Source organism: Anomaloglossus baeobatrachus, chromosome 8 (genome assembly GCF_048569485.1).
Source record: "Anomaloglossus baeobatrachus isolate aAnoBae1 chromosome 8, aAnoBae1.hap1, whole genome shotgun sequence".
NCBI classification, from domain to species: domain Eukaryota; kingdom Metazoa; phylum Chordata; class Amphibia; order Anura; family Aromobatidae; genus Anomaloglossus; species Anomaloglossus baeobatrachus.
The window spans coordinates 250,742,682-250,757,589 of record NC_134360.1 but is presented as its reverse complement, the minus strand read 5'-3'; the positions used below and the strand labels follow the sequence as shown (position 1 = coordinate 250,757,589).

The 14,908-nt window shown below is 45.6% G+C and overlaps 1 protein-coding gene across 7 annotated transcripts in view; it reads left to right on the top strand.

Moving 5' to 3' along the window:
• The window catches only part of LOC142249007 (cytosolic carboxypeptidase 6-like), a 2,064,630-nt gene that overhangs the window by 2,035,867 nt on the left and 13,855 nt on the right, over nucleotides 1-14,908 (top strand). For all 7 annotated transcript variants that reach the window (XM_075320539.1, XM_075320540.1, XM_075320543.1 and 4 more), the window contains one exon: nucleotides 3,536-3,632. In XM_075320539.1, the coding sequence (XP_075176654.1) occupies nucleotides 3,536-3,632 (97 nt within the window). The remainder of the gene's footprint in view (nucleotides 1-3,535; nucleotides 3,633-14,908) is intronic.

Sequence of the window (14,908 nt, the reverse complement as noted above, 5' to 3'; positions counted from 1 at the left end):
TTACAATTGTATTTTAATATATTGACAATAGACAGCAAAATAGCACATAATAAAAAAAAATATTCTGTATCTGTAAACAGAAAATAAAGATGCACAAAATGAATAAAGAGAACTCATTTTTCCCATCCACCAATAGCCCGCTGGCCCCTGGGATATGCAGAGATGATGCTAAAAACACGAGTCAAGTAATCAGCCAGAGTCCTTCACAAAAGGTAATTAAAAATAAATCCATATTATCGGCAGAAGGGGCGCATTGCTGATTTAATAGCTAATTGAAAGCTCACCTTATGATTATTTAAAGGAATTTGCCGGAGTGCTTCCTGAATCAGGGAGTGAACGACGTATTAAATAAATGGCTGGCAATTACGGCTCGCTGACAGTAGAGTGAACATTCAAAGGAACGTAGGTCACCGAGTGCCTCATAGATGTGCTATGGCGGAATAACGCGCCCAATCAAGGTCAGATTTTATGTGCAGGTATCAGGGGGTCTTCTCTGTTTGGAGACGGCTTTGAGTGCTTCTGATGGTACTTCACTCATATTACACATCGTCATGTTTTTGCTTGTGCTGTAGATGACACAACTCAAGTACTATAAGCCTATTACGGGCATTTGGTGAAGTTTTACCCCAATACAATAAGTCTCTATTAGTCTGGTGTCATGAGATGCTAGGATCTTAACGAGACTTCTGTGGTATAATGAGACCAACGCTGTTAAAGTCACTCAAACGTCTTTACAGTGAAGGTTCCTCTGGACAGGACAAGAAGCAAATTCAGAAGAGCCAAGTAGACGCTTAGGTGGAATACTGCAGTAAGTTTCTAGGACCAGAAAGTATTAATGTGATGGTACCCAGGGGTCCCGGATATATGCTAGTGGTGTCGAAGGCAGGGAGGCACCATGACGAATGTGTGGTGGTCATGTGCGGTCTTGGCAGCTTTCTAGGATGGAGGTTTGAGGGCTGTCCAGGAGGTCTCGGGGATTGCGGTGCCTAGGTGACCCAAGGCAGTCTATCTGTACATGTTCCACTTACCCAAAAAAGTATACAAGAAATCCTTACTCAGACACCTCCTTCAGGCTGCCAAGACCGACATTCCGCACCTTGGAGAACCCCAGATCCTCCAATTTTGGAGGAATGGGTTGGTGAGGTGCATGTGACTTACCAGATGGAGAGGATACTGGCTCAATCTCGGAACGACGTGGCAGCCATGGCCACAAAGTGGTTTCACTGGGAATCCTCCTTGGCTGGCCCCAGCTTCTGTGCTTTGGTGTTACTTGCATTGTATGTTGGAGTACACGATGCAGACGACCTCTAGCTGCTCCTCGCCATCCTGTGATGAACTGATTTGCTCTTGAGTGGTCCCCGTGGTCTTTCCTTCCTCTCTTCCACTTCTTTCTCTCTCCTTTCCTAGTTCCCTCTCTCTTTCCGTCCTTGTGAAAATTGAGACTCTGTTATTTCACGTGACAATCGCTTCACTTGATGTCTCCGTAGTTTTCATAGCAATGCGGTTTTGCGTTCTCCCCTTTTCGTGATGCGGCATCTGATCCATGATCCTGTGTTGTTTCAACTTTCCAGATTTATTGTGTCTGTCTGGCTTTGTTAAAATCAATAAAAATGTTAAATTCGAACAAAAAAGTACTAAAGGGGTATTCCCATCTCAAACATTTAACACATATTATATCAACAAATCAAGAACGGGGCTCATCCCAAGCCGGTAGGAAACCAAAGATGGCCACACATAAGTGGATCTCTGCATTTACTTTCATAGACTTTCCGAATACCTGTAAATGTCCTTTGCTATTTTTGGGATTCCCGTGGAAGTGAATGGAGAGGGATGAATATGGCAACCAGCGCTACATTCGCAGTGACAAAAGAGAGTGCTCCATCCTTGAGATAGGAACTAAGCTTTTACATTTTGTATACTGAATCCGAGAAGTAGGCAGTGTTTATAAAACTATACAAAAGATGTTACAGAGGGCACAAAACAATGCCATATGTGTAATTATATATAAAAAAGGATAAATAAAAGAAAAGTACTAAACCTGCGTCACAGAAGTGGCTTAGATTTATGGAGGGAAGAACTTCAATGAAACCTTGAACAATCCTACACAGCAATGTATCTTCCTGGCATTAAACAAGGTGGCAATTCACTCTTCTGTATTTATTAGAGAACAGTCACTCCCACATTCCTCCCCTCTGGTCAGGCCTGGTCATGGGATGTGGCTTCAGTCTTTAGAAAATTATGAGATCCTCATCTTTCAGGATATCTTCGCCCCTGGAGGTCCCAGGTGGATGATATCATGGTCAGATTTCTTATCACAAATTTAACCTTCTGTACAGAAGAAACATTGCATGGATAGCCTCATCCATTTAACTTTTATTACTTTGGGACTGATGCACTGATGTAAAAATATACATATTCTTTCCCTCAGGATTGCAAACCTGAAAATGTGCCTCCCATAAATATTGGATCTTTACAAACCACAATATTCATCACTGACCTTTGGCCTCAAAAAGTCTGGTTGGTTCCTCTGAAATTCAGCAGAGCTGACTTCCGAGGTGTCACATTTGATACTTTTTCAGTCCCTGGTTATACAGACCCCAATCTTTAAGGCTGTTTTTCAGCAGATAACCTATGCAATTAGGCTGGTTTCACATGTCCAGTATTTTGCCAGATCCGGCACAAATGCAGTACAGTTACATTAATTTATAATGGAAGCGCAACACCATGCGGACACATGTGGTTGTTTATGAAGCATGCGTCCACATGGTGTCGCACTTCCACTGTAAATGAATGTAACTGTACTGCATTTGTGCCGGATCCGGCTTCCGGCAAACTACCGGAGATGTGAAACAAGTCTTACCTGTCCACACCAGGGAGTCCTAACAGGGGCCAGAGGTTGGGTCACCTTTCTCTTTCTTCCTCAATTATAATTAGTCTTTTCCCTTCCCCAATTATAATTAATCTCATATGTTTAATGTGGGGGGTGTCCCTTTTCCAGAGACCAAAGAGATGTCTTTATGGAGCTTTATCATTTTTCTATGACATTACCAAAACAGCACTGCAGCCAATCACTGGGCTCCGTAATACACAGCACAAGTCCCTAAAAAACCCAGTGAATGACTGCAGCTCAGGTACAGAATTACTGGAGCAGCGGAGAGGAAGCCTGGCTGGAGCGGAGGGGGGAGGGGGGGGGGGTACAGGTTGATTTTATTATTTTTAATACAACCAGAATTAATTACGTAATAAGATTGAAAGTGAATTGGTGACAACATTTCAAAATACAACCTATATGCAACGTTAAATTAATATCTTAGACCTGATGGGGCTGTTGTATTTATCGTGAAAATCCACTCCAGAATGGCTGCATAATATTTAGTGAAAATATATCTGCCTAATGATAAAATTATAAACAGTAACTGGGACATCAGTGTGAACAGAGTCTAAGAAAATCATCCTGTTCATTTCTATTTGTATCTGATTTTATTATATCCGCTTTACAATTAATCAGTATCATTTCCTGAACACAAGATGCCAGATATGAAGCTTGGGAGAAATGTTGCTCGTACGTTTCTGGATTACTACCGATTGAGTAGCAGCGTGGCCCGACAGCCGGCCCCGACGTTACGTGCACAGTAAGTAGCAGATGATTTTTAAAGCAAAAAGTTAAATATTTTGAGATATTTGAGAGTTGGACTTTACATGTAACTCAGTGGATCTGTATCACTCGTGCATCGGGATATATTGTATCTGGAGGAGTTTTTGTGATCTTTATTTATAAAAATTAAAGGGAAATATTTTTGGACATGAATCTATCAGCTCATCCCCCAAAAAACAGATCACGTGTGTAGGGTAGAAGAACACAAGCAAATCGGCACCTTTGTTAAATAAAAATGCTACTTTGTTGCGGATGGATTCACTTATTATGATTATTATTTATTACTATAGCGCCATTTATTCCATGGCGCTTTACAAGTGAACGAGGGTATACGTACAACAATCATTCACAGTACAAGACAGACTGGTATAGGAGGAGAGAGCACCCTGCCCGCGAGGGCTCACAGTCTACAGCAGGAGGAGAGAGCACCCTGCCTGCGAGGGCTCATAGTCTACAGGAGGAGAGAGCACCCTGCCCTCGAGGGCTCACAGTCTACAGGAGGAAAGAGGACCCTGCCCTCGAGGGATCTTAGTCTACAGGAGGAGAGAGGACCCTGCCCTCGAGGGATCTTAGTCTACAGGAGGAGAGAGGACCCTGCCCTCGAGGGATCACAGTCTATAGGAGGAGAGAGGACCCTGCCATCGAGGGATCACAGTCTACAGGAGGAGAGAGGACCCTGCCCTCGAGGGATCACAGTCTACAGGAGGAGAGAGGACCCTGCCCTCGAGGGATCTTAGTCTACAGGAGGAGAGAGGACCCTGCCCTCGAGGGATCACAGTCTACAGGAGGAGAGAGGACCCTGCCCTCGAGGGATCACAGTCTACAGGAGGAGAGAGGACCCTGCACTCGAGGGATCACAGTCTACAGGGAATGGGTGATGGTACAATAGGTGAGGACAGAGCTGGTTGCGCAGTGGTCTACTGGACTGAGGGCTATTGTAGGTTGTAGGCTTGTTAGAAGAGGTGGGTCTTGAGGTTCCTCTTGAAGCTTTCCACGGTAGTGGAGAGTCTGATGTGCTGAGGTAGAGCGTTCCAGAGTATGGGGGATGCACGGGAGAAATCTTGTACGCGATTGTGGGAAGAGGAGATAAGAGAGGAGCAGAGAAGGAGATCTTGTGAGGATCTGAGGTTGCGTGCAGGTAGGTACCGGGAGACTAGGTCACAGATGTAGGGAGGAGACAGGTTGTGCATGGCTTTGTAGGTCATGGTTAATGTTTTGAACTGGAGTCGTTGGGCGATGGGAAGCCAGTGAAGGGATTGGCAGAATGGAGAGTCCGGGGAATAGTGAGGGGAGAGGTGGATTAAGCGGGCCACAGAGTTTAGGATAAATTGGAGGGGTGCAAGAGTGTTGGAAGGGAGGCCGGAGAGCAGGAGGTTGCAGTAGTCGAGGCGGGAGATGATGAGGGCATGCACTAATGTTTTTGCAGATTCTTGGTTAAGGAAAGTACGGATCCGGGAGATATTTTTGAGTTGTAATCGGCATGAGTTGAAGAGGGCTTGGATGTGTGGCTTGAAGGATAGAGCAGAGTCGAGGGTTACTCCAAGGCAACGAGCTTGTGAGACTGGGGTGAGTGAGCAACCACTTCCATTCTATCCCTCCCCAAACCAATTACATGTGTGTAGCTTATAAGAAGAGAAATCCACTTTGGAAGTTATATGCAAATGGATCTGTAAGTGCTATGGGCGGGAAGAAGCACTTGCACGGCCTCGGCTCCCAGCTCAATTCTCAGCCTTAAGGGTGCTTTACACGAGACGATCTATCGTGCGATAGATCGTCGGGGTCATGGTTTTTGTGACGCACATCCGGCATCGCTTGCGACGTTGGTCTGTGTGACACCTCCGAGCGACGCAGTATCGCTCACAAATCGTGAGTCATGTACTCGTCGCTCGGTTTCATGAAGGTAGCAATGTCTGAGCCCCCAGCCTCTCCCCATCTCCTGTCCTGGCCATGATGACTATGTCCCCACCACTTCCACACTCAAGGGGACAGACCGGGACAGAGATCCCCAAAAACCCACCAACAAAAGCAACAAACAGGGGATATAAACGTAAACACATGCACACTAATAACAAGCACCAGGGGAACTAAAAGGAGATGGATAGGGGGAAAATAAGATTAGAGGAAGATAATTAAACAACAGGGTACATCCACACAAAACTGAAGGCGGCAGCAGCAGCAAACACCTCCTTCCTGCTCAAGACCAAGCTCCAGAATGAATCCTGAATAACCGGTGCCCTCTGCTGGGAGCAGAGGGTATTTATCCAGGTTAGGAGTGGTTGTCAGCAGAAACACCTGAGCAAGGGAAATGAGCTTACTGATAACAAGAAAACTGACATTAACCCCGTGCATGCCCAAAGGAAAAAACACATTTAATGTGTAGAGTCTCAGATGGTAATAAGAGACTCTGAGCCTGGAGCTGTCAAAGGGAGACGACCGTGACAGTGAAGGACGGAGAATGGAGCTGAAGCAGTGGAAGTGCTCCTTCCCACCCATAGCACTTCCACAATTATTGGCATAGAACTTCTAAAGTGGATACGTCTGCAACAATGCAGCATGTTTGTTTAATGAAGGCATGGATTCCCTTGTGGTCTTATAACCTACACACATGGAATCGGTTTGTGTTGGTAGAAAGAACTAATAGATTCCTTTAATCCCCCCCCCCACAAAAAAATGTAAAAAACAGCTGCAACCCCTACCCCGCAAATAAAAGCATATGAATATATCCTTAAATGGCTATCCCCGTGTTAAACGTTCATGTTAGATGCGCAGGATAAATGTCTCAAGACGTGGTCCCAGCTCTGGGATTGGAACCTATTTCCAGAAGATACCCGCCACCTCATGGCACAAGCTGAGGATGGAGAGGCAGGTATTCTTGCATGAGTCTCCCCCCGTTTCTTAAGTAGGAGATGGGTCACTGGTATCAGATCCGCACGTGGGGGGTGGAGTGACACCTGGTACCCCCTCTGATAAGATATTTCCAGCAGCGCTTTGGGTACTGCAGCTAAGCTCCCATTCACCTAGAATCTGTGCTGCAGTACCCAATAACGGCCACTACACATGTGAACGGCGTAATAGGTGCTCGGGCTCAGTACACAATGTACATGCCGCCACTGATGGAGCTACAACCAGCGGTAGGGTGGGGAACCCGAGTGTGAGACCCCCGCCAATCTGATACTGATGACTAGGGATGATCGAATACCTCAAATATTCGGCTTTGCGAATATCCGACAAATAGGTCGCCGCTATTCGAATATTCGATGCGCAATGTAAGTCTATAGGAAGCCCGAATAGTTCTGAATAGTTGTTTTTTTGGTTTCCCATAGACTTACATTGCGCATCGAATAGTCGAATAGCGGCGATCTACTCGGCAAATATTTGCAAAGCCGAATATTTGAGGTATTCGATCATCCCTACTGAAGACCTATCCCAGGCAGATCAATATCTAAGTTCTGGGCAGGAGAAAAAAAATGATAATTAATTGGTTAAAAAATAAAAGTTGTTCCTCCCTTGAAGGATGTTCCTTTAAGGCTATGTGCACACACTGCAGTTTTGTTTCTTCAGCGAAAAAACGCAGCCTCTGGCCGAAAAAAAAGCATCAAAAACTGCACTGTGCGCACAGGGACTAAGAATAATGTAATAGGTTAAAACCTGCGGAAACTCGAAAATAAATGATGAATGCAAAATGGCAAATTCATCTCTTCTCCATCCGTATATTGTGGGGGTTGAACTGTCACAGTATTAATGGTAATGTAATCATACCGTATCCCCCGTCATAAGGCGGTGACGGAACGCAGATCATCGTCTGCAGAGCCGAACACATCTTAACCTTTAAGAAAAAATGCAGTAAAAGAAGAAATATTTGAGAATGAAGGATAAAGCGGTGTCTTCCCATTAGCCCATGCTTACATTATGCAGGAAACCTTTACCTTCTGTCTGGATTTTCATTTGTACTATTGAATCCATGGAAGACTTGCAAGGAAATGAAACCTGAAATGGAGAAGTTGCTCAGCCGGGCGTGTCGGGTCCATGCCGGCAGCACAGGGCTGGAGTAATGAGCAGTGGCGCTGCAAATCAAATCACAGCCTCTCCTGCGTCCTCTATTATCTGCCCTCGTTGTCCTTTCTACTGATGGAGGGCGCGTTACTGCGTCTGATGGAGGGCGCGTTACTGCGTCTGATGGAGGGCGCGTTACTGCGTCTGATGGAGGGCGCGTTACTGCGTCTGACCCTGTTACATCTGCTTGGTCTTAATCATGGACAGCCTTTACCCAGACCTTCTAGTACGAAATCACCGATGGGATCAACCAGATTATTAACACTTTGCAATCACAGCGGAGTTCATCCCCGGGTTACCCGAGGTATATTGCAGCTACAAGGCGCCGCAATTCAGCCAGATTTCCATAACCATTTCTAAGCCGATTTATTACAAAGCAGCAGAAAATAAAGACCTTAAAGGGGTTTCCGTTTTTAATTTTCGATTTTTGCTCTCCTTCCGAGAGCCATAACTTTTTTAATTTTCCGTCAATCTTGCCATATAAGGGCTTATTTTTTCGCGATGCTTGTGACGTCATGTGAGCCCCGCGTCCAATCTGTGCCAGCTTTTGTCTCGCCGCTTTCAGACCAAACGACTTAATCAACAGGAAGTGAATGCTCTGGCTGCCTCTCACTTCCTGTTCATTGCTTGTTTGGTCCGAAAGCGGGAAGACAGAAGCCGGCGCAGATTGGACGCAAGGCTCACGTGACATCACAACCCCACGACCCCTGCATTAAATCAGTGCTGGCTTCTGTCTCCCCGCTTTCAGACCAGTTAATCAACAGGAAGTGAGCGCTCTGGCTGCCTCTCACTTCCTGTTGATTGCTTCTTTGGTCCAAAGGCGGAGAGACAAAAGTCAGCACAGATTGGATGAAGGGGTCGTGCGGTTGTGATGTCACGTGAGCCTTGAATCCAATCTGTGCCGGGTTCTGTCTCCTTGCCTTTGGACCAAAAAAGCAAATCAACAGGAAGTGAGAGGCAGCCAGAGCACTCACTTCCTCTTGATTAACTTGTTTAGTCTGAAGGCGGGAAGACAATAGCCAGCACAGATTGGATGCGTGACTTGCATGATGTCACAACTCCGCAACTCCTGCATCCGATCAGTGCTGGTTCCTGTTTCCCCACCTTCAGACCAAACGAGTTAATTGCAGTTACCTCTCACTTCCTGTTGGTTGTTCATTTGGTCCAAAGGTGCGAAAAGAAAGTCGGGGCTGATTGGACACTGGGCTCGCTTGACGTCACAACTGCACGTGAGCCCCGGCACCGCTAGCCAGGACACTGCTGGAACGGTGCCAGTACAGGAGGTGAGTATACACTTTATTATTAAACCTGGGGGGAAACGTGTGGAATCAGAAGGGTTTGTCCTAGTAGTGGACAACTCCTTTAAGCAGTGTGCGCAACCATCGTAGGTGTACAACGGATTTCACTAAGGGGCCAAAATATGTTATATAGTGAATGTGGCTGAGCTGCAATACCAGGCACATCCTTCAGACAAGAGTGGCATTGTTGGAAAAAATAAACGCGGCCCCCCTAATGTCATATAACCCACTTAACGCTCCAATTATAGGCCTATATATAGCCTCCTTCATGGCGAGATGCCGCCGCCTTGCATGTCTTCGATTCTGGAAGCGGTACGGCTTCTCCCACCTCTGTGCTTATGATTACATATAATAAATCCCCTAAATGAGTCCAGCACAAATGCTCGGGGGTGCACAGTGTATCCGTCGTATTTGATATCTACGGCACATTTTTCCTTTCTGGCTTCATATAAAACAGCTCAGAAGTTTCTTGCATGAAATCTGAAAAGAAGAAGAAGAAAAACCCCCAGTTTTGCGTCTGCTGTAATAACATGCAGAGTGCACAGTATGAGAACTTTCTATTCTCGCCGACTTGCTAATTATCCTGATAATTCTGCTTAACACTGGGGTCGCTCTGCTTGCAACTGCAGAAAACCAATTACAGTAAGGTCAGGCCTTGTCTGTCGCTGCACAGAAATACATGTTTATGAACTAGATTTTATTATGCCGCCAATATGGCGATGACATATTTCTTTACGCGGCATTAGATGATGGAACACAGAATTAATGGATATTCAGTTCTACGGCGAGAGACGTTCCGGTTGCTCCCGAAATGTTTGTCAGCTAAATATAAAATATGATGTTTAATTGGATCAGTTACGTGATTCCCATAGAACATTGTGTTGATGGATCCTGATCACAAAGATGAAGAAATTAGTGCCCCCTATATGTTAGAATATGTTATCGGACATATACAAAACTTATATAAAGTGATAGTGAGTCTGTAGCGCCCCTGAAGCCATCAGGAGCTACAGGGAACTGCATCCTAACCAGGATGCAGGGCCTACCCCCAGGGACTCAGAAGACCAGTGTCGGTAACAACAAAACATTCATCTTAATCCTTGTTTTTTCCCATTCCCAAAGACTGGTGACGGGCTAGGGTTGGACCCAATGGATGGCCACCTAAGGGTGGAGCCGATCCAGTCCACCAGACGACAACTAGGGAGGAGGGGCCAGACAGTCAGAGTCAGTAAGTGAAAGTGAGAGGAGACTGACGTAACCATACTGACAAAAGAGTGAGACGGTGACCTGAGGGCCCAGGCGTGTGGTTGCCGGTGGAGTACGATGGAGTACTCCCGGAACCATAGCACTGACGGGGTACAGAGCCCTAGGTCAGGCAAATGCTCCAGGCAGACCTGATAAAATCTGCACGGTGAGGGGGACCATCCAGGACCTCACCGACCGTAAAGTTCAGGAAACAGTAGCAGCGGGAGAACCAGGGAACAGGACCAGAGGAACCGACCCCACAGGGTTCAAAGCTACCTCTTATACGGACAAAGACTGAAAGACCACCAGGAGGGGACCCCCAGATGCTCCAAGCCATGGGGACCCACCAACCAGAGACAGGTGCAGGGGAAAGAAGCCACCAAGTCACCACACCAACACTGGAACTAAGGGGACAAGTGGTGAGGACCAGCCTTCATCGGGTTGCCAGCCATAACAATGCTGTGCATAAAGAAACCAGTTACACTGCAATCCCTTGTGTGGCCTACATTCTTTCCGCGCCCAACAACATCATCTATCCTTTGGGGCCTGGTGCAAGTAGGGCCCAACATCCAGGCTACCACTAATACCAGCCCCAGTAGTGAGAAACTGTGCAGCGGCCGCTCCATCCATATAGCCGCAACCCGCAAGTGGCGTCACGACAAAAACTTTATCAATCCCCTGTAAATAACCCCTTTTTAAAGTGACCCCCAGGGTCACGGAACCGGGCAACGGCCACCCAGTGAACTGTCCCAGTAAGTACGCCACCCGGGACCAAGTAGCCCATAGCCCTGGGGCGAGACAAGTCCCCCTTAGTTTTCCCTGGGGTGAATAAATTACTCTTAAATCGACTCGAATATTGATAGCCTATCACTATGGAATTTGTAAGGATTCAGCACCTTCAGCGATCAGCTAATATCAGCCAGGGGTCTAACGATCGCAGTCGCACCCATGTCAGAGGAGGGTCCACCACCGCCTATTTCAGCTTCAGCTGACATGTCTTGAGGCTGTGGTATTGCAACTCACTTGCATGCTGGGGGTCCGCCTGCTCAGACACAGGATTTCGCTCTTCTGATAAACAGCGCACCACTTTGGAGGTCTGTAACCTCCATACACAGAACACAAAGTGGTTCCAGAGGCCTTACGTTTGCCTGCTGGACCACACCCTAACACTCTAAAGGAGTAGATATGGTGAACAGCCGTCCCATCCATCTCCTTAGCTGTTCACAAAAAACCCTGCCCTGTTAAAGCCTGTTTAACCCTCTCAGCCAAGGGAAAAGAAAATTGAGGATCCAGCACGATTTTTCTTATTTAGGTAAAAAACATCAAGGCTTTATTTGAAAAGGTTAAAAATAGTGACAATGTGAAGACCTAGATAATGATAACAAAAAAGGGGGGGCTTAACGCGTTTCGGACTAAGTCACTTATGATTAAGGACTCCGCATGTTTTTAAAAATGAAGTCCGAAACGCGTTAAGCCCCCCCTTTTTTGTTATCATTATCTAGGTCTTCACATTGTCACTATTTTTAACCTTTTCAAATAAAGCCTTGATGTTTTTTACCTAAATAAGAAAAATCGTGCTGGGTCCTCAATTTTCTTTTCCCTTGCAGTACCTTACCGGTCAGTACTTACCGGTGGATCCCAAGCACCCGTTAGGAGCAGCAGTCGGAACAGCAGGTGAGCGTAGAAATTCCTCCCTTAACCCTCTCAGTACCTAGCATACTGGACCATATATCTGTGTTCACATCACTGAGGCTAATAATCTCAGCAATACATATCTCCCCTCTAGTATTTTACCAATGACCAATGTACAACTTACAAAGTCTCGCTACCTCCCTGCATCACAATAGATGCTGACAGCCAATCAGAGCCTGACAGATGTTATCGGCATGCCAGGCATTGGCGTTTCATGACAGTGACGTCATGTGTTACCCATAGCAGGCATGCAGATATTAGTAGCCAGCCTCTGTGCCAGCTACAGACGAGGATGCGTGTGTTGTGGGAGCAGGGGAAGGGGAGAAGAATGTATTTTTTTTTCATGCATTAGAGAACAGCGGCAGAACGGGGGACATATATATCAGAAAGGGGCAGAGGAGGGGGGACATATCTGGATGGGGCCCAAAATGGAGGGCAGATATATTAAAAAAAAAAGAGCTCAGGATGAGGACATGCTGTCTTTACCAGGATGGGGATTTATATACCAGGAAAGGGCCAAGATGGGGGACATATATACCTGGAAGTGGCAGAGGATGGGGGACATATCTGGAAAGGGCTCAGAATGGGAGGCATATATATTAAAAAGGAGCTCAGGATGAGGACATACTGCATTTACCAGGATGGGGACTTATATACCAGGAAGGGGCCAGGATGGGGGACATATATACCTGGAAGTGGCAGAGGATGGGGGACATATCTGGAAAGGGCTCAGAATGGGAGGCATATATATTAAAAAGGAGCTCAGGATGAGGACATGCTGCATTTACCAGGATGGGGACTTATATACCAGGAAGGGGCCAGGATGGGGGACATATATACCTGGAAGTGGCAGAGGATGGGGGACATATCTGGAAAGGGCTCAGAATGGGAGGAATATATATTAAAAAGGAGCTCAGGATGAGGACATGCTGCATTTACCAGGATGGGGACTTATATACCAGGAAGGGGCCAGGATGGGAGACATTAGTACAGGATGGGAGACATTACTACATAATGGGGGAGCATAGACAATTAATGGATCAGAGGTTGAGAGTGTGCACCTCTACTTCTTTCAATACCCATAACTGGCTTCCAGCACCCCAATCTCAGGATTGTTGGAGGTCTCACCCATCGATCAGCAAGTTATCACATATCTTATGAATAGGGAATAACGTGATTTTGGGAATAAGCCTTTAAGAACAAAAGGACAGATCCTATTGAAATCAAACATGCCCAATCCATACTTTGCCCATGGGTTGGAATTGGTGAAAGTTTGGTCACCCCCTACCTACATTAGATGGTTGGCTGGTCTGGTCCCTACAAAATTAATAGCTTTGGACACTAATAATAATCTAATGCATATTTCCAGTTTAAGAAGTCACCTACGAGTTACAGAAGACATTTTTTGGATAATGCTTGAAATAGTGCACTGTGCTGTTGCAATAAGGAGGTTGGTAATGACTATATGGTTGGTATACACAGTATATACCAACAAGGAGTTCCTTCCAGCCCCGTCACCATTAGGGGGAGAGTTATTAATTTCGGTATATATCCTACGAGTGCCCTTGGAGACTCGGTAGCAAAACACCGGCTGCACATGGACATGTTCGGTATCTGGGATTTCTTTAACATATTTTGTTTTGCATCTTAGTAACTTAATAATCAAAAAACGTATCTTGACTTTTTGTAAAACTTTCAGCAACGCTTGTGTCCACAGAAGTGTTCTCCACACCTGCAGGGCATGAGATGTTTTCCTGACTGAGGGGGGTAGACTATTTTCGATGATAAGACATGCACACAAAGACACCCGGTAGATGAGAGTCATCACTATTCGCTGCCCACGCACTTTACGGCTCTTCTGTTCTCTACCTCCTGCTGCTCGTCATTGCAAGAAGCGGAGCTACTTATGAGATGGCAGCAGAACAGGGAACACAGGCTAAATATTTTTCTTAATTCGGTGTTTCTCGCCTCCGTCATGCAAAACATAACTGGCTGGAACATATTTTGTTTTCACTGGTGTCAAACCCATAAATAACAGTCTGCACTCCGTTACATAACTCAGTTTTCTCAGTGCAGAATTAGGAATAGTAGCCTTTTATATATATATATATATATATATATATATATATATATATATATATATATATAGTGCCTTGCGAAAGTATTCAACCCCATTTAATTTTGCAACCTTTTCTCACATTTCAGGCTTCAAACATAAAGATAAAAATTTTAATGTTCTGCGAAAACTCAACCACAAGTGGACACAATTGAGAAGTTGAAGGAAATTTATGGCTTATTTTAAACTTTTATAAAAAATAAATAACTGAAAATTGGGGCGTGCAATAATATTCATCCCCTTTACTTTCAGTGCAGCAAACTCCCTCCAGAAGTTGATTGAGGATCTCTGAATGATGCAATGTTGTCCTAAATGACTGATGATGATAAATATAATCCCCTGTGTGTAATCAAGTCTCCGTATAAATGCCCCTGCTCTGTGATAGTCTCAGGGTTCTGTGTAAAGCACAGAGAGCATCATGAAGACCAAGGAACACAACAGGCAGGTCCGTGATACTGTTGTGGAGAAGTTTAAAGCCGGATTTGGTTACAAAAAACTTTAAACATTCCAAGAAGCCCTGTGCAAGCGATCATATTGAAATGGAAGGAGCATCATACCACTGCAAATCTACCAAGACCCGGCCGTCCATCCAAACTATCATCTCACACAAGGAGAAGACTGATCAGAGATGCAGCCAAGAGGCCCATGATCCCTCTGGATGATCTGCAGAGATCTACAGCTGAGGTGGGAGAGTCTGTCCATAGGACAACAATCAGTCGTGCACTGCACAAATCTGGCCTTTATGGAAGAGTGGCAAAGAGAAAGCCATTTCTCAAGGATATCCATAAAAAGTGTTGTTTAAAGTTTGCCACAAGCCACCTGGAGACACCAAACATGTGGAAGAAGGTG